Consider the following 14,964-nt stretch of genomic DNA (forward strand, 5'->3'; position numbering starts at 1 on the left):
CCCACCTTGATTCTTGCTTCCGCATTCTATAGCATTAGATAATATGTCGGCATTATCCAATAGCTTTCGATATGACGAGCGAAAAAAATGAGCGGCAAAATCTTTTGCGTTTCGTGAATCATCATAAGTCAAGAGCTTCTGTGTTTGCGAATGGCACGCAGTGAAAAGAAGAAAAAAAAAGTAGCAGCAACAAAAAGAAAGAAAAATGGAAAAAAGCTACATGAAAGCACATCATCATCTCACGCATACCGCACAATTCGCCGAATCTACGTAATATCCAGCATGACATGTTTATCTGACGAGAGATAGAAATATATTTTCGAAAGATGCCTCGAAGTTGGAAGCATGGATATCGGATATTATTTCAATCTCATGCTTTTATATTTCGGTGCTGAAACATTTTCGAGGCATTTCCATTAAGAATAAACACTTGTTTCGGCATTGTTGCGCATCTCACTGCCAGAATTTACAAAACAAATATTTTTATTATGGATAAAAAGGAGCAGAGGAACAAAAAATGCACGTTGTTGTATATATTTGTTTGAAGCAAACTGTTTGAACAATTTTCAAAAGATGCGCGATGCTATGAAATCAATTGCTTTTATACATATATTTATTTTTGTTTGTTTCGGTGGTGGGTGGGTGGGCTATTTATTTCGCAACAGGTTGACGATAAATATATAAGAACTATTCATTTGCATTCGTCGGGTGGATCGGGCAGCGGAAGTAGCAGTGGTGGTGGTACAGCCGGCGGTGGAAAAAATTCACATCGAGCAAAAACACTGACAAACAGCCAATCTCGTGATAGACATGATTCAAATGGTTCATCGCGTGCTCGTACACTTGCATCACAGTTTTCGCAGTCGTCTGGCCGTCGTGAGTATTTTCACTTTGTGATTTTTATGATTAATTTTCATCGTGTATATGTGTTTATGTTTTGAGCTCTTTTGACACTCCGACAACTGACGTGCTCGTACGAGCAATGCAAATTAAAAACACTCTTTTTTTTGTGTTTTTGTGCCGTTTTTGTTGTGTTCGCATTAAATATTCAATGTCTGTGTTGAATTAACGCTAGAGCAAACTTTTTGATACCGACTCAAAGGCAAAAGCACATTCGTGCATGCAGTTTTAGGAGTATGACTGCGGGAGAGAGAGAGACAGAGATTATGTCGGAAGAATGATAGAGACAGCGGGTTAGAGTTGCTAGCGGGCAAAGTACAGCGTTAAATAAAATGTCAGTCACGAAAATACTGATATGACGCTGTCTTTTTGTCTATGAAACTTTTCACACATGCCGAAAACAGAAAAAACACGAATCGGCACTAAAATCGTGTGAAAAGGAAGAATTAGATTATTAATGGATTCATCGAGAATACGGACGCAGCAGCCGACGAAATTTTGCATGTCGGACCGAATCCAGTCTCGTCATTCGGCAACAAAGTTCCTATGTGATAATCATATTAATAAATTTTTCTATTTGGTTCAACTAAAATTCCACGTGCATCATGGAGAAGCGGTTGAAGGACATTTGAAAATGTTAAATCAATTTGTGAAAATGCTTAAAAGCTATTAGTGTGACAAGGCATTAATTTACATTTCAACCAATTTCAAATATTAACTTTTTTTTCGTATTTTTTGCCATTTTTCTATTCAAGGGCGATAACCATTTAAAATTCCATGTTTTCACTGATTTTTCCGAGTTTGAAATGGAAATGCACGGTTGTAGTCATTTGATCTCTTAGTTTCTTTCGATCTAATCATTGACAGAACGACATTCAGATATTGTTGTCGATTTAGTGGAACGAATTTCACATTTTTTTGCGCAATATACAAATTCGTCTCGAGATTGTGTAAAAAAGGCCGAATTTTTTGTGCTGGCAACTTTAAATATTTGCCTATGTGTTCAACGATTTTCGACCGGTGTTTTTTTTTTTCGTTCATACACGGTTACGTTTAGATTACTTGGCACCAGGTATGTATGTGAAAATTTGTATCAAATGCCGAAAAAAACCTCATCACAACACGTTTACAAAGTAAACCAAACCACGTTGAAGCGAGCGAGAAAAGAGAGAGAAAAAAAGAGCCAGGAAAATAAACGGTATGGCACACAGAAAAAAAATCGGCTAAATTGAAATCGAAAAATACAGCACAGGCCATATAGCAAACTCACATAAACGAATCCAAAAGAAACGGAGCTGAGGAGCCGAGCGAACGAGACGAAAATAAACGAAAAGAAAATGCCTAACGAAGATACACACGCATACATAAATAGGTAGAAAAGTCTATAAAAAATTAGGTTGCTGTTCGGTCATACGAATCCATTCCATGATACGTGATTCTCGTTCATTTCCATATTACATTACATGGGTCGGTGTAGAGCACGCAGCGTGAGCAACCTGATACGGTGCTGCAGTGAGCTTCGATATGCAAGCTTTTTTTTTTTTTTTAAAGCGTATGAGAATGAGTGAAACAGGGAGGGAGAGAGGAAAGGCGAGCAAGCGATCTCTGGCATAAATGGCGCTGCAAACAAGATCTCGTCGATTTTCTACACATACAATCAAATCATTGCGAATCGCTTGCCAATTCATTCTTGTCGACCGATTACGTGAAAGTGTTTACCAAAAATGCAGACAATGAAGCCGAGCACCGGCACAGCAAAGTGAAATGAGAAAGAGAGAGAGAAACAGAGAGACAGAGAAAGAGAGAAACAGAGAAACAGAGAGTGGCATAATGAAAAATAGACACGATGGTGAATATCATGGCCGTATGGCACATGAGTGCTCGGCAAGAAGTTAAGTAAGCTAATGCCATAGTCCAATGTGCAGTATATGCCCCCGAACCAAAGAAAGACGACGATGACGAAGAAAAGAAGCACAAATTCGGTAAAAAGCTCAGGTAATTCGGTGCTCTCCTTCTTTTTTTTCTCTTCGGCTTTCCCTCTGCTTCGTTGTCTATTTGGTTTCTCATGACGTGTGCGATGTGCGTGTCTGAGCACGAGCTCGAAAGCCTTAATTCAAGTTAAATAATATGCGATATCGTTTACTCGTCCAATTTTCGCATTTTTACAAATGGTAGTCCATTTGGGCTTTTATCGTTTGCCAATAGGCTTCTCACCATTTTGGGTATATGTGTATGCAGTACGTGTACGTGTCTGGTGTTGTATGATGAATACATCAGAAATTGGATAGGAAACGACGGTGTATGGATCAAAGTCGATGATGTAAAATAACGCCAATTTCGAATAATTCATTGCAACTCCGATCCACTCTGTCACGCAAACACAACCACACACACACACACACGCTCACACACAAGCAAAAAAAAGAGAAGAAAAAACCATGGACGAACAAAAAAATAAACACATAAATCAAATAGTACGCGATGCGAGTATGTTCTTGTAGCTGTTTTGTGTTTGAATATTCTTCGGTGCTTGCGATTGAATTGGATTGGATGCGTTGGAGTTTGTTTTTCTTTTTCTTCTTCTTCTTTTTCTCTCGGTTTCGTTTTTCGGGCGTCTAAATCAAATATTTAAAGTGGATTCAATGGCTATGCCATGCTGATTTCGATAACATAGACATCCAAAAGACGTGGATATATTGATTGCATCCGATCGAGAGAGAGAACGGGATCAATAAAACGGATGAAGGCATCGAATAGAAACGCGCTCGCCTTTTTTTTTTCTCTTTTTCACCGTCTTTTCTCGTATATTACGATTGGATATCGCCAATCGCCCGAAAACTTCCAAGCGCTCATGGAATATTGTTTCTTATGTAAATCATGGCAAATAAAAACAAAAAAAAATATGCATTTTGTTCCAATATGAAAAACAAAATAGAACCATACACACGCCATCTACGCTGTCCATGATTTATTCATGGTTGGTGCTTTTTTCAGTGCGGGTTATAGATGTTGTTTGGGTCATCCGTTTGTTGTTGCCTGTGTCTTGTGTGTGCACCAACAACATTTGCCCACGGTTATTTGTGGCTTTGCCATAAAGTTATGTACACATTTATTTATGGGAACACTGGAAAATTTCGCCTCAGTACATTTGGGCGGCTCCGAAGTCAGATAGCGAGCTAGAGAGACAGAGACTGAGACAACATTGTTCATGGGTAACACTAAAGATGATTCTAAAACTTACACGAAAATGTCAGTGAAATGTGTTTTCATCGTTTAAATATCTTGGCAAGTGTCACAGTATGTGGTTTTTCGAATGACACATAACAACATTTCAAGCAGCATTCGAGTGTGATGAGGGCGTGCGCGCCCGCTTTTCTACTCCCGCTGTTGCTGCTTCGCTGCCGCATTCACATTTACAATGTTGTCAGTACAATTAACGGTGTATATACACATTGACGTGATGACATGTTGTACAATGCATTATGCCAGGAATAACGAAAACCTAATGATGTATTTATCCGACGCATGCCGGTTGGTGATTCGGTTGGATGTTGTCATTTTAGCTTCCGTTTCATTTCATACCATATCGCTCATTCGCTCCTCATTTTAATTTAATTTCGTCTGAGAAATAATTACGCCATCCTTGTGAATGCTCTCATCAGCACCAGCATTTCGTCGAGTTGCATTTCGTTAGCTTTAAGAGCGAAATGGGATAAGCTAATGTAATCTCCAGAAGAATGGATCCTGCACAGCGACAATAAACATTATCAAATTCATTTGCACAGAGACGGTTCAAACACATGTTCATGCAAAATGTGTGTATGTTTGTCCTTCGTGTCATTTCATTTTCTAGTTAAGTGAGCGCACATCTGTCCGCCCACCAACAATAAATATTCAACGACAATCAACGGAATATTGTTCCATGCTCAACATATACATATATTGCGCACACAAACAATTCGAAATTAATGGAGTTCATCTGTAAAACAACACGTATGATATGCGAATCCTTTTGATATTTTTCATGAGCACCGAATCGTCGTCATCGTTTTACGCGTGCTAGTTTTATGACGGTAACCGAAACCCACCCGAATTTCGCACAAAAGCTAAAACGATTCATTTTACATGATTAATTTTAGCGCAAATTCAACGTTATTTATTAAATTAGGCTCTAAATTGTTAATTAATTGTTCGAACTCGATATCCCTCTCTACCACTCTTGCCGCCGCACACTTGTGTTGGAATCGGCCGGGCGTTTTATGTATGCATGGCACAAGCATATTCCATCCCAAAATAATAATTTGAGACGTCGCCATAATTCCCAAGTCCCTTCGCAATGACATTGTTTTCTATATATATCTGTCTCACCTTCACCTTCACACAAGTTCGTGCACACGAAGATGAGCTTAAGACTTCATTGCTTTCGATGCTCATATCCATTCATTACATGTGGCATATCCGTTATGGCAAAGCCCCAATGCATTCATCATGAAGCATTATTTTTGTATAATCCATTGGCAGTTTTCTCGGTGAATGTGCACGTAATTAGCCCAATTCATAATGCGAATCGTGTTTCCATTCATCGAAAATCATCAGCAATTGATGGATTTAAATGAAAAGATTTATTAGCACAACATTCCAGTTGAGCATATGTGTGTGTGTGTGGGTGTCTTTCTCAAACAATTGCTCTATTTATAGTCATGTCGTTTAAATTTAGATTGCTCTTTGTTTTTCATCATGTCATTCAAATTCAATTTGCTGTTCTAATGCAAAAGGATTACACACGGTGCACAAAATGCACAGGAGTTTACCGAACGGAAACTTCATCATAAACATCCCTTTCAACCTCTCTCTGTCTCTCTCTCAATTTGCATGGCATTTCATAAACACAATTGAGATGCATATATAGCAAAAAAGGACAACATTTGCACCTACACATTCAACCACTCGTGTTGGTATTCAACTCAGAACATTTCTCCATATCTCTCATATCGGTATGATTTGGCCGCACACAACGCACAATTTTGTTGAAAATGTTTTCGGTTCTGATGATTATCAATCCCTCTATCGTCCTCGAATATACTCGTCGGAGAGAGAGCACGTTTACCAATGTGTGAATTGTCGGTTTTGTCGAACACAAAAAGCAAATTGAAATGGGAATAAATACCTTAACATTTTGATTTACAACACATAAATCATCGCTTAAGCTGTGTCCATCGCACCGATTCCATCCTCTCTCTCTCTCTCTCTCTCTCTCTCTCTCTCTCACACACACACACACACACAAATCTACCGAAAATCGCATTTGAAGCCCTTAACGAGCCATTGTCATGCTCTCAAGCTGAGTTGATAATCGATACTGATTGTGTGGATGTTTGAGTGTGTTTTTGTACATTTTACGAGTTTTAATTAAATTTCAGAGTTTTCTTCAGGTTACAAATGCCTTCAAGGTATTGTGATCAAACACAAGTGAAACTAATTTTTGAGATGAACCTATCTGAAATTCGAAAAGACAAACAGACAGGCAGGGCCAGGGAGTCTTTTCGGTTTTGAATATCACACTTTAGAAAATATTTATTCGTTCGGAATATGTATAACTCAATTGCAAAAGTAAATCAAACACCCATTGTGTGTGTACTGTGTATACGTGCTGGATTTCAAACGAAAAACCATGTACTCAAAGAAGAAACGTGACGGGGGATTAAAATGATAATGCACCAAAATGAAATGTGATCCGTGAAATTATTTATGGACTGAAATGAATGGGAACTGGTTCCGCTTTAAATTAGGTGTCGAGAAAAGTGTGTATTTTGTTGTTTTCTGCAATACAATCAACACACACAGACGAACACATCACACTTACAACAGCACTATTAATAGCGAGAGAAATAGTCGACGAATTGGTGCCCCAACGGTGGCGCATATGAGCAATCATTTATTTATACACAAATTACCCAGATTTTCAATGAATTTTGAATTACGTGTGCCCCTGCCACTATCTCCTCGTATCTCATGTTTTTTCCAGTTATGTGTATGTATGTACTGAGTAAATGCGTAAAATCCATGTTTAATTTCCATATTTAATGTACATGTTCATTTTGTGTTTGCTTATTCTTCTTCTTTCTTCTCCATTTTTTCTCTTTCTGCCATGGCCTACATCGCTTCCTCCTGAATCGCGTTCGTCTCGAACATGTCTGCATATGCGTGGGGACCTGTATACATGGTGAACACGATTCATTCGGTGCGACTACAGAAGAGCCTTTAGCCGCTAATGGCAATCACTTGGGATTTGAAATACATCAAAATTCCGGTTACAACAACAACAACAGAAACAACAATCATCGAAATAATGGATTTTCTGCGGCGGATGTCGAAAGCGGCTACAATGGCTACAGCTACAGTAACAGCAACAGTAACGTAGATACTTCCGATTATTTTGATGATAAGTACTTCGAAACGAGAAAATATCGGTAAGTAAAAATATATACCTTCCCATTCATAGTATACCGTCATTCGCTCGAAAGCGAACACACAATATATGGCGCGTCAGAAATCACCAAACGAAAAGAAGAAGCGTAGAAAAAGCAAATCGTATTGCTTTTTGGTTCTCTTCTTTATTTTCACATTTTGTGTACACTGAGTCGGAGTGCAAGAAGGCGTTTTTGTGGTCTGAGAACGCGAACAGCAATCGAAATGTGCATTGTTAGTGTGTGTATGTGCTTTTAGTACATAAGCCGAGATTTCTCAAGTATTTGTTCTATTTTGGCGCTTTTGCGTTTCGGCTAAATCGGTATCGTTTTCATTATTTTTCGATCACGATTGCAAAATAACACGAAAACTCAGTTTCGAAACACACACAAAATATTTCCGGCTACATACATTCTCTTTTTCTTCGTGTTGTTGTTGAGTTTTTGTTTTGAATTGTTCATCCCGGCCAAAATAAATGGAGTCCTGATGTTAAAATCCAAAACAGCAAAAGAAAACGGAACCTTACTTATAACCGAACGAATGTAAATCTTATTCAAATGAACAGCCATTTGAATTGGTTGGCTGAAAGATGTTGTTGCGGTAGTGTGAACAACCTTCCTTGGCATTAACATATTCGCTTTGTGGATATTCGTTAAGGTCAATGAGTTCTCGCCAGGCAAAGTTCATTCAACACCACACAACACGAACAATTCGTTCATTCATTCAAGCTTTATCTTTTGAATAATAAAAACAAACCCCAAAATGGAAAAGAGAAACAACACAAGCAAATTTCGATAAAACATACAGATAGAAATGCCTATTTGTGAATTCCCTCAATGCACATATTGTGTGCACATTATGAATTCAATTTATGCAATACTTTTCGAGTGTGTGTGTTTTTTGTTTCTGTCTCTGGCCAAGATTTCTTACACAAGCGAAAATGAATTGTGCCAGAAAATCGATATCACCGCACTGTAATTTGATTATGGGCATGCTTTGGTTAACAAATCGAGCATGATGCAATAAATCCCCATAGGCCAAACTACGCGTTTCCATAAAAGCCTCTCACTTTTTGCTCGAAAAACTTGGATCTACAAATTTAAATTACATCTTAAGGAAATGATCCGCATAACGCGATCTCGACCACTATTTCATGTTACGAATTTCTTACTCGTTTTTTTTCCTGCAAAATCAGTTGTAAAATTACAATTTGCAATGACACACGCAAAACATATATGAATGGTTTGGAACGAAAATGTAATACAGAAAAGTTGAGCGGAAAAATGTCGATGATGAATGAGCGGAAAAGGGATAGCTATATAGTAAACTGTATAGTAAACTATTGTGAACTATATAGCTATCCCTTTTCAATTGACATTTTTCCGCTCAACTTTTCTGTATTACATTTTCGCTCCAAACCATTCATATAAAGTTTCACACGCAATTCAATGTTCCGATAAAATATGTAGACTATGGCGACCGCCTATTTTTCTGATGGTTTTTCCATTGCATGTAGCTCAGCCAGTACTACAATATAAACATTTCACACATCAATTACTGAAATTGTCGTAAACACACCCAGACGCTAAACCTTATTGACTTTCACCATTTGGAACTCGCATCTCTCTGAATTGGAGTCGAGAAAGTTGATTGGTAATTTGTTTATTTAAGTATTGCGTTTGCCAGTTGATTTTTTTTTTGTCAAATCCATCATAAAATAGTTAATACGGTCAAACGCGATGTTTATCACGCGATTCGAATGGTGTTGCCAGCAGCTTGATGAACGGGAATTTTCTCTCACTCTGCAACACTCGACGAAACTAAGTTGTGATCAAAAGTCGACGTATAACATTCTTACAATCTCACACACTTACGGTTTACCATGTGAAAGCTTTCACAAACAGCACTTAGCGAAGAAGTTTCGCTCGAACGACAGTTGCAACTTAATAAAAACAACCATTTCAGCAATTGACTCTAACAGCGAGTGGTATTTTATTTGCTCGATTGTTTTCTCACTTTCGCAGTTCGCAGCCAATCTGCTGTATGAAAAATGTTACTTTAAATGCTTGTCGATTATCTGATGCATAGTGTCGAACCATTGAAAATGACCAACGAATGAACAAGGGAGAAATTCAATTTTCGAGAAGAGCGATGAATCAATTGTTCCCAAAACAATCGTTTTTATTTAAATGATTTAGTTTTTTTCGTACCAGCTCGATCAAAAATGTAAAGAAAAAAGCGGAAATTATGAATACATTAAAAATCGCATAGAAAATATGTCAGAAATTTGCAATTGTTTTCCCTCATAAAAAAAAAATGAAATCAATATGGTTTTTGCTGTTCAAAACAATATTTGTTTGAAAATATTTGCAAATGGTTTTGTGTTTTAATTCAAAGAAAACATTCATATGGTAACAGCATATTTGCATATATCACGGTGAGCACATATTCTCATAACAATTCGAATATAATACCGAAGCATTTTTCTTCTTCAATGGGTTTAGATTTTTGTTTTTATTTTCATTGAAACTCGCCGAGTTCTACTAACCCTGAATACTCTGTATAGAAGTGAAAAAAGAATTGACAGCGAAAAAGGTACGATTTGGAATCAATATGCAAATAAACAACAGCCAAAAAAGAGAAACGAAAAAAGGAAACAAGAAAGTTATGTGTTTCGATCGAGTAAATATCTGTTTGAGCATCAAATTTATGAATGTTGTGTTGGCGGAAAAATATTCCTGTTGCTGCTTTCGCAGTCGAAATGGAAAAAATGCGCATCGTTCTATAAACGCTCGTTTGTTTTTTTTCCTTCACAGGTATGTTATTAAGCAATTGATTTACGGGTCAGCATTTTTTCCCTTCTCTCCCTTTCTCTCACCTGGGTATTTGTCACACAAAACGATATTCGAGCATATTTTCTACCAACTATATCCGGTTTCATAGTATTCGAACTCATGTTTCGCCATTTCGTTCCGCTGCTAAACAAAATATTGAACAGACAGAACCACAAAGCCAAATAAATGACTTTATTTGAATTGGCTGGCCGCACAATTCGATGGTGTTGCTATAATACACCGATAACATCTCTCTTGCTCGGTCGCTCGCTCGCCACCAGCCCGAGTCGACGACCATGGAAAATAGTTGGAAATTACAATTGCTATCGATGTTTGTTCTATTCGACCATAGTTTACTTTTGTTCATTCGACTTGTCTGGTGCTAGGGGTTTCACGCAACTTAAAATTCATCTAAAATTTCAATATTTCTCTCTTTTCTCTAAAATTCTCTGGGATTCACCAAAATCCGTATTATTTCGAAATATTTCAACATTCACCTTGAAAATTATGTTCTGGAAGTGGGTTTTGGTGGATCTTCAGGATGGATCAGACTGGGTTTGACAATGCCCTGGTCCATCCTGAGGATCCACTTCAAGAACCAGGAGCGGTTTTGAACAATCCTGAGGATCCACCAAAACCCACTTCCAGAATTTTTAGATTCAAAAAATTCTAATAAATTCGAGTTTATGAATAAAAAGAAGCAATATCTATAGTTTACACATAAAATGGTTTTATTTCCAGCTATTTAGTAAAATCTTCGGCCTTCGAGTTTGCGTGAAACCCCTAGGTCTGGTGTATCTAAGCGATATTACGTTTTAATTGTAACGTATTGTTTTGTGAATGAACAGAGAGAGAAAAAACTCGCAGATACACGTTGTTTCATCGAGATTTAGATGTACACTCTTTTTTTTCTCTCTCTATCAACCGTTTGAATTTGTTATGCGGCAAAAGTGAGAAAGACAAAAAAAAAAAACTCCGGAGACCATGTGACGTGATTTAATATTTAAATTTTTCATGGAATTTATTCGAGCGGCACTTTGGTAAATTTCACACGAATGTGTTCCACTATAATCTGTACTAAGTTAATTAACACCAGAAGATAAAAAAAAACACTGTTAGCTCAGTGTTTTGCTTCGTAAAACACATGCTAGCGTGAATTTGATGGGTTCACTAATATTTCTTAGACGCTGAGGCAAGCAATGATGATGGGCTGGCTGGCTGTGTGTAGGTGGTATGGTGTGGCACCGCACTAGATTAAAGACTAATCCACTTTCACAATTTGCTTATAAATTATGCATTTCATTTATTTTGCCATGCTGTACACATGCACCTTACCTTCGCCTAGCAAAAACTCTCAGCGTGTCTCCTTTTCATGCAAGTTTCATTTAAATTTCAGCGTTTTTCCACTCTCGTCGCCATCTTCATCTGCATCGTCTTTTACTTGTGTGGTCGCCCCAAAATGCGTTAGTCTTGCATCTGTGCACCACTTTGCAATTTATACATATTGCAAAAACGCTGAGCGAATCAGTTTCATACCATATACACACACACATTTTCTTCGATCGTAGCAATTTTCCGTTGAAAGGATCTCATTATCTCAGCAAATTGTGCACTTCTTCATTAATTGCATTTCAGGAGTGGGAGAAAAAAATTAAAATTGCACGTGCAAAAGACGGAGATATTCGCTCGCAGCAATATTGAAATGTGAACTTTTTGCTTCCACAAAGTTTTTTTTTTTTCTGCCGTTGATCATTTCAATAAATACACTGAAATTCATTTCAAAATGGTTTAATTCCGGTTGTAATAAGAAAAGTACTTTGGTTTTTTGCTGCTTCTCTATTCGTCAGACAGTTATATGCATCGATTGTTTGTGGAGCGTTTTTCTTGAACGTTCACTAATTGCGCCAGCATTGCAGGTGGTGGGTACTAACGAATTTGTCTCACTATCGTTCAAATATTTTGTCAAGCACATTGTTTTTAGCCGCCGTTTGTCTAATTGTTGTTTGTCTCTCTGTCGCTGGCAACGTGTCCCACGCGGGAAAATTAACCGAACATTTTTCTTTGACTCTGGCATATTCAGCATGGCGTTCCTTTCTGTTTGCACACTGTGTACTACTTAATGTACATGGCGTGTGAAAATCTTTACACAACTCTCGCTTTTAATTTATTTTATTGCCGGCAATTATGCATGTCGTGCCCAGAACAGAATGCTTATCTATATTGGATTAGCTGGGAAAATAGTCATACACACACACACACACACACAAATATTCCACCATCACCTCTGTCGCCCGCCAAGCGCACATGGGACAACAAACAAAAATGGCGTTTTTGGTAGAACCCCTTCGCAAGAACAAACACCATTTCTCGTAAATGGCATCATATTATATCTGCTGAATTTGTAAGTTTACCCTCTCAGCCATTTAATTAAATTAGGCGAATCTTTTGCAACAAACATTTTCGACACACAAGCGCACTGCATGACAACAGCACGCTCGCGCCGTCCATAAAATCAAATCAAATAGAACAAGTCCGTCATTAGCAAACATTTTCTGCCCGGCAAATATATGACAAATTTTGCAGCTTGGAGCTTTGCTTTGGTTAGTTTTTCGTCCATCGACGGCAGCCTAGCAGTAGCAGCAGCATCATGACAAACATCTCAAACAACCTCGTCTGATGAACTTTTTTCCAACTTTTTGATTCAGTGTATTTTTCATGTGTACACAAAAATGTTGTTTTCACCAGCAAATTGCGGCGCAATTCCACAAGAACACTGATAGTTCTTCAACACAAACATGATTTTATTCGTCGCTTTCAAGCAATTTTGTTTGCTTATCTATTTTCTTTGACGTTGGTTTTTTTTTTGACTTCACTTTTTTCTTCTGTGAAAATAAATCGCTATAAAACAGATAAACTTTTTCCAATCCAAAGCCAATTCAACGATTTGTCTAGATGTTTTTTTTTTCGTAATGCTATAAATATTTTGGCCATTCATTGAATCACGCAGCAGATTGAATGTCCTGATTGAATGACGTGAATGATGAACATCTTGGCGATACACAGTCTTCGGGTTTTTTTTTATCATATCAGTTTGCAAAAGCACAAAAAACGAGCGTCAAATTTTCTGTCGTGCTAATCTGGTGCGCATCTAAATGACAGGGGCTTATTGTTCAGTATTTAGCCTCTTTAATGTGGCCCATAAAATTTATGACGACATTTAGCGAAAATCTTGTAACGCAATAGCAATGGATGCGCGCTCACACATTCACGCATACGTACTACAACACCACTAGTAGACTTAAAACTAAAAACGCCTCCAATGACAAATCAGATAAGGATAAGGGTTTGGTTTGTTTACTTCATTATCATCGTTATTTGTGGGGATTTCTCGTTTTACACAATCCGATCCAGTGTGTGGTGTTGGAAATCGACCGGAAAAAGCTCTCTCTTTTCTACTCACGAAGACAAAACTCATTTAATTTTCAATATAATCCGTGTTGGATTTATATATCCGAACCAAGTGAATGCGTCAAAAGCTCATCGATTTTAATTAGGTTGAATGGTGATTAAGGTTCCTTCAACAAACGGCCATATTATATGTCATAATGAAACCGATGTTGATTTTAAGTAAATCATTATGACCTCCGATAAATTTTTCGACTCATAAATTTTCAAGCCATTTAAACAGGACGAACTGTCGTTGTCCGTTATCTTCTCCATTTTGACGTACATATACTAGGTTTGTTCATTGCCGGAATGAAACTTGTAAATAATGCTGAAAAGCAAGCACAGTTCTGCCAACCAAACAATGTTCATAACGAGCACACAACAATCAAAACGTACACACAAGCGCCTGAGCACAAAAAATTCAGAATTGCGATTGAACTGTGTGTATCAAATACAAATCAATACATACAGACGTTCGCCTCACTTTACATATCGCAAACCGTTTGCTTATTGCTTGTTCGGTACGTGTTACATACATACACAGTTAGAACACACAGGCCGAGCGGAGAGTTACACACGGACACAGTAAGAACAATGGAATGAAATGAAAACAAGTGCGCGATGGACTCATTGTCTGTGTTTGAAACGTGTGTGTGTGTGTGTGTGTGTTTGGGAAACATAGTTGAGAAATGCTTAAACATAAATGCATAAGAGAAAGTGAGACATAAAGAGAACAGTGTTTTGTTCCAATAACAAAACAAGCATCGTCAACACAGCCGAAATTTGCTTGTTTGTCATAGACACGGTTGTGAAATGATTCATCTCAATAACAACATCGTCACTGCGGTGTTTGTGTATACATTCTTTCAATCCGTAATGAGCCAGAATGATTAAATACAAAACCTCCTTTAAAATTTACAAATCGCCAATAAAAATGACAAAAAAATTCAACAAAATTGATAACAAATCGAAATAAATGTAACAAAACAAACAATAAAATTCGTACAGCGATAATTTGTGGTTACGAAATTGGTTAACTTTTCAATTCTATGGGCGCTGCCATATTGAAAATTCACGTGCGATATGGTGCACGCACTCAATAGTTCCACTTATTTTAATAAGGAATCTCTATAGGTGGCGCTGCCACATCGTCATTGACATCGAGTCAAATATTGTCAAATATAATAACATTGTTTATATAGGCTTTTATCAGAGTACGATAAAATTAACATTACATTCAATGAAATTGCCAGATTGAGAAAATAATTTTGACAATATAGGCAATAGAATTGTCAAATTAGAAAATAAATCTGAC

At 37.5% G+C, this 14,964-nt stretch overlaps 1 protein-coding gene across 1 annotated transcript in view; it reads left to right on the top strand.

Annotated features, from left to right (window-relative positions):
- LOC129567297 (uncharacterized) overlaps positions 1 to 14,964 on the top strand; it is a 70,519-nt gene that overhangs the window by 29,864 nt on the left and 25,691 nt on the right. The window contains exons 6-7 of the mRNA XM_055444026.1: positions 666 to 876; positions 7,154 to 7,370. Coding sequence (XP_055300001.1) covers positions 666 to 876; positions 7,154 to 7,370 — 428 coding nt within the window. The remainder of the gene's footprint in view (positions 1 to 665; positions 877 to 7,153; positions 7,371 to 14,964) is intronic.

Source organism: Sitodiplosis mosellana, unplaced genomic scaffold (genome assembly GCF_009176505.1).
Source record: "Sitodiplosis mosellana isolate CC-2019 unplaced genomic scaffold, AAFC_SMos_1.0 Smas_scaffold_11, whole genome shotgun sequence".
NCBI classification, from domain to species: Eukaryota; Metazoa; Arthropoda; class Insecta; order Diptera; family Cecidomyiidae; genus Sitodiplosis; species Sitodiplosis mosellana.